General features: G+C 31.1%; 1 protein-coding gene across 1 annotated transcript; it reads left to right on the plus strand.

The window, feature by feature from the left end:
- Nucleotides 1–7,215: 7,215 nt before the first annotated feature.
- LOC126679206 (F-box protein PP2-A15) lies at nucleotides 7,216–11,724 on the plus strand. Its single transcript, XM_050374187.2, has 3 exons — nucleotides 7,216–7,798; nucleotides 7,888–8,006; nucleotides 11,024–11,724. The coding sequence occupies exons 1-3, from the start codon at nucleotides 7,490–7,492 to the stop codon at nucleotides 11,484–11,486; spliced, it is 891 nt and encodes a 296-aa protein (XP_050230144.1). The 5' UTR covers nucleotides 7,216–7,489; the 3' UTR covers nucleotides 11,487–11,724.
- The last annotated feature ends 242 nt before the right edge of the window (nucleotides 11,725–11,966 follow it).

The following is an 11,966-nucleotide window of genomic DNA, read 5'->3' on the forward strand; positions in this document are numbered from 1 at the left end:
GTAAACCTTCTAATAGTTTTTTTTTGTTGAGTTCATCAAATCTCATTAAATCGAATATTTACATTTGTAAGGAATTCAGGATAATTCAAAAACGAAATCCAATAACCTGACATGGAACAGACAACATGCTGTCTGATTCGCAGATCTTACTTACGAAAACAAAAATAAATTATTAATTGTTTCGCTAATTAAGTGCATTTTTCAATCAATCTTCGATTAAACTTCATCCATCACTCATCACTCGCAAATTCACATCATCTGATTCAACCACCACTTGATAACTCCTTCATAAAAAAAGAGACAGCAAACCTTCTACAAAGGAAAGACAACAAACATTTCATAAAGAAATGACAAAATAAGACATTCAGGAAAAAAAACAATGAAAATAAATAAATTTAATATAGCCTCATAAACGATTTCATTTTGTTGTTTACGATCTTCAATTTATCTTCGCTTCTTGATAATTTAATTGCGCTTCGTTGATAAATCTTAATCCATCAAAAAAAATGGAAAATAATTGGATATTTATTATATCTATGAAATTAAATTAACTTATATAAAGGGATGGCTACCGTCAACAGCAAAATCAAACCATTGACAGCTGTCAGAGAAGAAACAACAACAAAACTCTAGACGGCTAGGGTTTGCTTTGAGAGAAAAGAGAGAAATCCTCTAATAGTTAACATTCAGTAAATTAATAATTTTAATAAGAGCAAACTACTCTAAGTTACCTCACATTTGTCATAATTCACAGTTTGATACCTCTTGTTTGAAAATTAAACGATTTGGTACCTCAGTTTTGATTTTAATGGTCCCCCTCATAGGGGTCTTGCATCCGTCCCTGATTATTGCAAATAACCCATAAAATCTAAAGGGGTTGTTATAAAAATCTAAAAACTTGGACTAATTATAATATTTTAAATATTTATGAACTAATTTATAGGTTTAATAGATTAAATTATTCAAAACTTAACCTTAGCGGTCTCGAAGTTCTTTTTTCAAACTTATAGACACCAAAATAACATTTTTATCACCTTTTTATCATGGGAATGTTTTTAAGCTAAAATATAATTTCAATCTAAATAGCCTTTCAGCCTTTTTGTCTTTTATCCAAAGTATGAAAAACACAATAACACAGTACATAAAGTACATGGCTCATTTCAATGAATTTACCATTTAAATAAAAATTAAAGCATAAAATCTATTTTTTCCATATAATAACTATAAAATTGTGTTTTAATCATGACATTAATATTAAAATAAATAGAATTATCAAATCCATATATGAATTTATGTGATTATTGAATCAATCAAAAGCAAAAACTCTCATACCAATAAATTTTTCATATAAACACGTAATGAAGGTTACCTTTTATAATTATAAAATTCCGTGTTTTAAAAATCGGATCGGACCGGCCAGTCAAATCGATTAAATCAGGAATCGGCCAGTCAAACCGGTTAAATCAGGAACCGGTCAGTAATCTGGTATAGAACGGTAAAAAACCGAATCTTTTGATTGAATCGTGTTGGATCGATCGAATCGATAAAAAATCAAATGTTGAACCGGTGAATCGGAGATAAAAAAATCGTTGAACCAATCTTTTTAATTTTTTTAAATTTATTAAAACAGTTGAATCGGTCATTGAACCGGTTGAATCGGGAACTCGTGGTTTCACCAGTTTAGCCAAATGTTCGGTTTTTAAACACTGATAAATTATACATGGGTTGTACAAGTATGAAGAATAAGATCTTTAGGCTCACTGATCATGAACCATCCAAATAGATAGTAGAGAAAATTAGACTCAGCACTTGATTATTAAAATAATCTCAAGGCGCAAATGAGTTGGTAAAGCGCTCTTCTAAATTAATTGAGGTCGCGGGTTCGAACCGTACTCATGTATGCAGCCGTTTAAAATTTGGGGTTAGAGTTTGCCTTCCGCAAGGGACCTACACGGCTCGAGTGGGGATTAGTCTGAATGTGGAAGGCTTAAAGGTGCGATCTCATAGTTGAGATCCGTTCAGAAAATCTTTAGACCCGTTCAGAAAATCTCATGTACCCTGTACCAAAAAAAATCACAAAAATACTTGAGTAGTTTTTTTTTTGTTTCAACACATGACCCCACCTTTATATTTCATACAAAACCAATGACCTCTAGCTTAGTTGGCTAAGGAGTGAGGCATCAAGTCCAAAGGGGCGTGGATTCGAATCCCCTCATGGACAAAAGAAGATGAAGATATTGAAGAATATTTGGAGGAAGGCTCGAAGCGTCAGAAGCGTTAGAAGCAAGCGGCTGCGGCATCGTCCGCCATGTTTGGCGAGCTCGGAATAACGATGTATTCAACGTAAACGATGTAGATGGCGTGAATGACATTTAAATTTGTAGATAGTAGTATATCTATAGTTTGTTTGTAATAGTGTAGTTCTATCTTTGTCAAAAAAAAATATATTTCATACAACATTTGACCCCATCCTTTTATTTCGTCCAACACTTGCTCACACCTTTTTAGGATTTAGAGTTTAGAATTTAGGATTCAAGGTTTAAAATTTTAGAGTTTAGAATTTAGCATTGTTTAGGATTTATGATTTAGCATGGTTTAGGATTTATGATTTAGCATGGTTTATGGTTCAGGGTTTATCATGGTTTAACATGATTTAGGCTATCTCCAACCCTCTCTACAATCAGAACTCTATATTTTAAAGATAGAGCAAGTTTTCTCCAACCACAAACTCTATCTCTATCTCTAAACAAGTTTTTTTTTAACCACAAACTCTATCTGTAACTCTAAAACAATATTTTAAAACTACACTATTTTATTATTTTAACAACTTAACTCAAATTAAAACTTTTTTATATATTCATCCTAAAAATAAAAACATATATTTTTTTATCAATACTAAAATAATAAAATGTAAATAAATATTTTTATCATATAATAATATATATTTTACTAAATAAAATTGAATAAAATATTAATATTTTTAATAATATATATCTTGAACGCTATTCAAGATCCTAAAATTCGTGCTCATATTGAAAGTGAACAAGCACGAATTTTAGAAAAAAAAGCCCAACAATCTCCACAACAATTTTCCGTTTTCCATTCTTTTGGTAAAACTATGCCAATGTTATCGGAGGTGGAAGTGGCTCACACAAAAATTTAATTATTATTATTATTATTATTATTATTGTTGTTGTTGTTATTTTTATAATTGTTTGTATTATTTATTAAAATATATTTTTTGTTAATTTTATATATTATTAATTTATAATATATGCCGGTTTTTAAATATTTATAATTTTATTAGAAGTCATATAAAAAATATAATAATAAAGATATAAATTTTTAATATTTGAATATAGTAGGACATAATTGTATAAATTAAAGTTAATGAGTTAAACTAGTAATTGATAAATATGAAAAAATACAAAATAGTCCTTATAAAGATGTGAATAATAAAACTCTACATGTAGAGTTTACTATTCAAAAACTCTAAAAAAAGTGGGTTTTTAGAGTTGAGTTGAAATTGTCCAACTCTAAATAGTGGGACCCAACTCTTTTTTAGAGTTGGGTTGGAGATGCCCTTAGAGTTTAAAATTTAGCATGATTTAGAGTTTAGTATGATTTAGGATTTAGAGTTTAGCTAAATCAAGTGCTATCTTTTGCTAAATCAAATATTATCTTTCTCAAAAAAGCTCCCCAGAAAACCCTAAGACTATCCTCTCTATCCTCACAGCGCCGCACATTACAGGGGAGGTGGATTTGGCCATTATTTGGTCAAAATCACCTCCCTAAACTCACAAACTCCTCCACATCATCCTCTCTACAATAAATAAGTGTTCGTTTTTACCAATTGGTTTTATTTTTCAGTTTTTTTTCTCATTCTATTTACCTGTTTTTCCCTTTATGGGTCCTAGTATCTTTTTGATGGGTTTCCGGCGTCTTCACTGGTGGTTTCAGTCGTATCTGACGGTTTCAAGAATCTCTAGTGTATCCTCAGGCGATTTCAGTCGTCTCCGGCGTTTGTCCGGCATCTCCGGCGTTTGTTCGGCATATCCGGCATGTTCGACGTCTTGCTCAACACTTCCGATACACTATGGCGGGTTGGAAGTTTTTTTACAGATTTAAATGATTATAACAACTTAGGTCTTTTACTTATTGTTGTTTTTTTTAGATCTGTAATTTATGCTCAAGTGACTAGATCTATTATTAGATTTAGGTTTTTTTGAGTTTTTGGGTAGCTTTTTGTAGCTAAAAAAACCCTTCGAATGTTTGCTGTATTTTCTAGTCCAAATATCGTGACTAGAAATGAAGACTCTTGTAGTCTATTTATTTCATCTAATGAAATTTTTATCTTTCGACAAAAAAAAAATATTATCTTTCTCTAAAATAAGTATTATCCTAATTTATTTATTTTAAAAGTGTTGTTTCTAATAAAAGTAAGACATAAGTATTTTTAATAAAACTGGATAGTTTTTAACTTTTCCCTAGATAGTAGTCACGAGGTTAAATGAAAATTCACAATCTAAAAGTTAGATTGAAGATCAAAGAGTTGGATTTAAAAATCCTTTTCATTTTCGTGTGTTTTAATTCTTGCTATAATACATCATAGCTATTTTTCATTATTAATCATAATTATAACTCTAATATGTTTATTAATTAATTTATTTATTTAATTGAGCTCATTCAACTCATTTAATTAAAAAACTTATCTTATAAAGAATTGGATTATAAAATTGGATCCGTCGTGTGAAAACCCATTATTTCCAACAATATCAAAAAAATTATAGTATAAAATTCACTCACACCAAGCACACTCTTAATTTTTTTTCAACAAGTGATAATGAGTTCTTTTATTGTCCTTCGTGTTTCGCATGTTCTGAAAATGCCATCGAATCTTTGTCCCCCTTCAAATATGAAATGGAACCAGCCACAAACCAACACATCAAAAAGAAAAGGCCAAATCCATCGGTCTCTTTATTCTTCACTTTTTTTCATCCAATTTCTATACTGTTTTTTTTGACAATCGAATAATCTTTCATTAATAATAAAGAGCAGTTACAGGAGTAAGAATTCAAAAAAGGTATAACCGTTTCTAATGACCTGTCATGGAACAAGATATAAACCTTGATTCGTAGATCGCCTTACAAAACAAAATCAAAATTACATAACCGCTGTAACACAATAACATCCAATCCTTTTCTGTCCAACAGAAGACTCACAAATTCTTCATAAAAAACAACAAATCTTTCATATAGAAAGAACAACAAAACTTTCAAAAAAGAAAGACAATCGCTGTAAAATAATTATAAAAAAAAACTAATATAACCTATAACGATTTCATCTTCAATTTTGAAAGGGCTTGATCCATCTCTGATTTTTTATTTGTATATCTATTGAAATTGATGCGCCTCGTCGATAGATTTACCAACCAAAATGAAAAAGATGAAAAGGAATCAGTTATTTATTTTATTCTAAAGCAATAAAAAAAGAAATGGCTACCGCCAACGGCAAAAATAAACCATTGACGGCAGCCGAAGCGAAAAACAAAGGAGAAACGCTTGACGGCTAGGGTTTTCTATTTGAGAGAGAGGGGAGAGGAAAAAAAAAATTTGATCCATTGTTAACTTGTGCTTTCGTTTTTTCCAATTTCTATACTTCAATTTGACGTTTACGAGTCTCTTAAATTTTAATTTCATTATTATTATACCCCTAAACGGATGAAATGTGGAGAGCGTGCTACACTCTCAATTAAGTAATAAACTCTATTAAATAATGACGTGTCAAAATAAAAAAAATATGGTTAAAATTGAAGAACCAAATAGCACTTTTTTCAAAAAAAATAATTAATTTGCCGAAAATAATAATAATTTATTATCGGCTACCACTAATAGTGGTGATCTTTTTTTCTCCATTAATAATAGAGGGGACTTTCGTGGCAATTTAGTTTACAAGTTGAAGGGGCAATTGTCAATTTAGAGAATAATTAGCTACAAGTTAAGAAGACAAATTGCTAAAATGGGGTTAACCGTCCATAGTCAACAAATTCGTTATTAATTTGCCCACTAAATTAATTTATATGTTAATTGTCCATTACTTACAAATTGAAGGAAAAAATTGCCATTTAAATCATCTAAAATTCTTATTATTATATTATTGTTGTTTATGTTCGCCATTAGAATATAATCCAAATGGATGCAAAAAAATTGATATTTAAAGATTTTTGTTATTTAAAAAAAAAATATCAAATCATTAACAGATTGAAATTGAGAGATCAAATTCTTTAAAAATGAGAAACAAATTATTAATGAAATCAACAAAAATTCTAATTATTAACGGAGCTGCAAAATGTAGCAAATTAACTCTTTTTCCGAATAGTAAATGTTATTCTGCCTATCTATACTATATATAAAAGCACGGTGGAGGGGGGGGGGGGGGACAAGCACTTTTACTAAAAAAAAATCCTTACTAATTGATTATATAACTAAAGGCTCTATAGTAATTTACTAATTATTTATAACTACATATATAATTAAAATAATTATTTAATTAGTATAGAGTTCTATTGCAATAAGGAAAGCATTAAACTTATTATTAATAAGGAAATTAAGATGTTTCGATTTTTTGTTCTTGAAAGTGTAAGCTATATTATAAATTTTATAGAATCATATTGCAATAAGGAAAGCAATTACTATTTTTATATGGAGATATTAGAACGTATAATGACTACTATTTATAACTATAATACTATAAACTTAGAAATATGATAAGGTAAAATAAAAAGATATTACGACAATTTTTAATGAAAATTGTAAAACAAGAATCTGAATTTGGTAAAGTTTGTTCAACAATTCTTTGATTTTTTCTTTTTGGTAATACTTGATTCTCAAAATCTTTAGTTTAAAGCTTTATTTTAAATAAAAATTACATTAATTTTTAATTAAACTAATGATATTAAATTAGATTTATAAAGACATTAGCATTTTATTATGAACTAATTTTTTTTATGAATAAGACATTAACACGTAAAATCTGAATATAATTAATATAAAAAACTTGACGAGTTATATTACGAGCCACGTGCGTGGCACGTAATTCAAAACTAGTAATAAATAAAATAAGCAATCCATATGGTAAAGTTTGAATAATAGTAGAAATTTACATTTTGATATCTACATTTATTGTCACGTACAGAAGATGACTACACCATTCAAGGCGCAGATAATTTCCATTGTAAAACGGACCCCACGGCTCACCTTTTTGTTCTTTTCCTTTCCTCCTCTCTACCTTCCTTTCTCACCTGAATTTTCCCTCACTTTCCTTCTTCCAAACACATTCCTCCGCTTCTTAACTTTCTCACCAACCAAACACTCTTTTTCTTCTCCATCTTTTTTTTATTTAGAAAAACACACAGGACACAGCAAAAAATCACAATGACTTTGATATAAAGAAAAACGTCAAAATTAACTAACAGCGTGCCTGCCTGCCCATGGGTGCGTCTCTGTCAAACTTAACGGAAGCGACGGCGGTGAATGGCGGTCCAGGTCTAGGAGATATTCCAGAGAGCTGTGTAGCGTGTGTATTTACATATTTAACCCCGCCGGAGATTTGCAATTTAGCTCGACTCAACCGCGCCTTCCGCGGCGCTGCTTCGTCGGATTCCGTTTGGGAGAAGAAATTGCCGGTTAATTATCAAGATCTGCTAGATTTTTTGCCTCCTGAACGCTACCATAAGCTCTGTAAAAAAGACATATTTGCCATCTTATCCAGACCTGTGCCCTTTGATGATGGCAATAAGGTAGATTAATTGTGCGTTTCTTTTAGTTGTTTTGTTAGGGTTAGTATTGGAAATTAAGTTTTATTTATTTATTTGTTCTTTATGTGCAGGAGGTGTGGATAGATAGAGTTACAGGGAGGTTATGTATGTCCATTTCAGCTAAAGGAATGGCAATTACTGGAATTGAGGATCGTAGATATTGGAATTGGCTTCCTACTGAAGAATCTAGGTTCGTTTTTTCGACTGATTCTTCGATGAACTCGTTTCTACGAGATGTTTATAATTTTGATGTATGTACACTAAAAGATTGGGGTTTTTGTTGTTTCGTTTTGCAATTCATAAACTCTTGGTCGTTTAGGGTGTTAGGTTCATAGTGGTCGAGATTGATAGTGGTTGAGATTGTAAATTTTGTATTGCGTTTCTGGGCGCTTATGGAAATGGTTCTTGGTGATTTAGTTGGATTTCAAAACTTGAACTTCACTTACAAGCTCCAATTTTTCTGCACAAGAAGAACTTGTTGATTCCTCTAAATTTTTATATGTATTGATATACAAGAACCTTGGAAACTTCCGAATTGTAAGATACTACTCCCATCATGATTTACTTTGGAACTTCATCTGGTCTTAGGTTTAACAGATACAATGGATAAGATAATTAAAATTGACATGACAGCATATCTAGAATGCATCTCTGAAATTTAAATGAGGAAATTAGAAGGAGAGACTAAGTAGTGTTTGTTATTTGTTGGAATGGGACAGGAGTGATGGGAGTGGTGCAAAGTGGAGTTGGTGACAATTGTTAGGGTACTAGATATTACATACTATGTAAGACAATTGTTAGGGTACTAGATATTACATACTATGTAACTTAGTGGCCATTATTACCTAACAGATTGTCTGGCTAATGGTATATAGAAGATGCTTCTCTTTTTCTCATATAAATAGTTTTTAGTCATGTGCTACACATGTGAGTATTATTTGTATAATTCATTAGTAATTATTTATTTTATAAATATTTATAATATAAGTTGATATTCAATTTTATAATAGAAATTATTACAATGTATTCTTCGGATTCATTATTATTTAATTAAATTATAATTTGAATTGAAATTTAATTTCTATAATTATATTATTTTTGATAGAAGTTTTAATAGAAGTTATTATTATAATTTGGCATATTTTCTTATTCAATAAGTTATTCAGTAGTTATTTTAACTTGAACGAGACCTAAGTTCTTATAATTATTTTAAATGTTATAAGAATCATATTAGTTTAGTATTAATATTATATTATACTAATCTTATTATCATTTAATAAGAATAATAATCATTGCTCTAATCCTATTATTAAATAGTGAAAAGTAAATTCAAAAAATAATTCTAACAAGGAAATTTTAATAGAGATTGTTATTGTAGCTTCTACGGTCCATTCCCTCTTTACACTTTGATGTAATGGTATAGATATATGTTTTAGTTGCATTAATGAATTAGCATTTGTGAGAGAGGCTTACTGTCTGGAGATGGAGATGGAGACTGGAAACTCATTTTAAGTCTCTAAGTCATTATTTTTGGAAGAGTATACACTTTGATTCCTTTTTTGGGCTTCTTTTTGTAACTATGCTAGTTACTACTCTTTTAAATCCCTATGTAGTCTGCTGAGTTAAGAAGTGCTATCAGACGGTTTATATAATTTTTTGCACAACTGTAAAGGAGCTATATTTTCTTGGATCAGACGGTTTATATAATTTTTTGCACAACTGTAACGGGGCTATATTTTCTTGAATCAGACGGTTTATAGGTCTACTTGGTAGTCAATCTTCAAATTGTTACCTATATTATTTTAGTTTCGGCTGAAAAGTTCTAATGTTGTGCTATGCTTAATTTATAGTTATTTTAGATTTTTAATAGACCAGAAAGTTGCCTTACAAGTTAAGGAGCCTTTTGAATTAAACGCTGTTGATGAGGTTGTAGACTATTCTACTCATGCCACTGTCTGGGAGAGGCATGTTCCCCAAGGTCCCTTTGCTTATCTAGTGGTTTACTTGGTAGTCAATGCCAATCTTAACATTGTTAACTATGTTATGTTATTTTTGACTTAAAAATTATATTATTGTGCTATGTTTAATATATAGTAACATATAGACCAAACAATGGCCTTACGTATTATGGAGCCTTCTGAACTGATCTGATCAATTTTTAGACGGTTACTCACGCCACTGTCTGGCAGAGGCAGTTTAGCAATCTGGTCTCTATTTCAAACTGCATTCAACATCTTGGAGAACGTGTTTTCTATTGTCAAAAATAGATTGTAGCACCGATTAAAATACACAAAGCCTTTTCCAGGAATGCTGTCCTTCCCGCATTTGGTATAAAGATGTTAAAATGCATTGTTTTAGGAGGTACAGGGAGATTTTAGATCCTTTTTATGGATAACCACATTTATGGGTTATCAACTCAAAAATAACGATGGAACTCATCCAAAGTAAATTTGCAGGCTTTTTGAAGGGCTGCATGTGCTCCTCACTACTCTGAGTGTACTATGCAATTAGAAAAGTGGATCCCAAGACCAACATTCTACTTATATCTGAATACTATGCCTGTGCTATCTGTGCCTCTTCATTGCCTTGAAAGCACCCCCTTTTGATCTTAATTTACTTTGGAATTTCTAGATGCCTTGTTAGCATTCTATGTCTTCTGGATATATGTGTTTTCCACTATCCAACTAGAAGAGACCTCAGAATCGAATAGTTATTGTGTTCGGTGAACTATCATCATGATGTGTTTTTATTGAGAGCAGAATGATCCTCCAATCATTTGTTTGCTACATGCACCAAACCCATTTTGACCACATTGCGAAGCCAACATGCTAGACCAATCAACCTCTGGTAAACCTCAAGCCTGAACTTAAAGATTGGAATTCCTGCCGTGCAAAAGTCTTTGGAGACCCACTGGCCACTGCCCACCAGCTCCATATGCAATATCATTTTAAAGTTGAAATCTGTGGAGACCTCTAAGAAATATATATCTTTTATATGAGCTTTTCACATCAAGGATTAGACAATATTCTATTGTTAATTTCCGAGAAAATATGCTGTAATATTATTTGTTATTGAGTGCAAAATCTAGATGTCCTTGCAAAACTTTTATTTTGGTTATTTTATGTTTGATTTTTGATATTGACAAAATTTGCTTATATAATGAAGCTGTTCTATATTTTGGCCTTGAAATTCAGTTTTATTTTGCAGATTTCATGTCGTGGCCTATTTGCAGCAAATATGGTGGTTTGAAGTGGACGGGGTTGTAAAGTTTCCTTTTCCTGCTGATATCTATACCCTAACCTTTAGGCTTCATCTCGGAAGATATGCCAAGAGGTTGGGACGTCGTGTGTGTAATTTTGAACACACCCACGGTTGGGCTATTAAACCAGTACGATTTGAGCTGTCTACCTCTGACGATCAGCAAGCATTTTCTGAATGTTGTTTAGATGAGACTGAACAAGATGAAGCGAATGGCAGTCATAAACGTGGATGCTGGATAGAATACAAGGTTGGCGAATTTGTTGTCACTGACTCTGAACCTCCCACTGAGGTCAGATTTTCAATGAAACAGATTGATTGCACACATTCGAAAGGCGGGCTTTGTGTAGATTCAGTTTTCATTGTACCAAGTGATATCAGAGATCGGAGAAAAAGAGGGGTTCTCAAATAGCAAGAAAAGTGAAGGTGGTGTTGTTCATTATTGTCAATTATACCTGAAGTTTGTAGTTGGGTTTTCTCATACGGCTTATACTTCTGTAGGTATTTCTTGCTTTAAATCTCACCATATTTTAATTTTCAACTAGGTTTGTGTTCTCCGTATTAATGTAATTCTGTTGCTGTATTTGATCCAGTTTTGTTTCATTTTACCCCACTTCAGTTGGAATTAAAAGAAAATGCTTTTATTTGTCTCCTTGCTCTTGCTTATGCATTCTGTTATACTTCCATAAGTTCAGTTATAACTTATTAGTACCATTATTACATATATCTTGTATTTCTACACGTGACTTCAGCAAAATCTTAATAATTGTGAGTCTGAATTCTCTCTATCCGCCATCACTTCTTAGAATAAATTAATGTTCGTTATTATTATTTCTTAAAAATTTGGTTTTCCCCTGATGCCTGAGCCAATGCATAATTTATTTAAAAAAAT

Source organism: Mercurialis annua, linkage group LG4 (genome assembly GCF_937616625.2).
Source record: "Mercurialis annua linkage group LG4, ddMerAnnu1.2, whole genome shotgun sequence".
Taxonomy (NCBI): domain Eukaryota; kingdom Viridiplantae; phylum Streptophyta; class Magnoliopsida; order Malpighiales; family Euphorbiaceae; genus Mercurialis; species Mercurialis annua.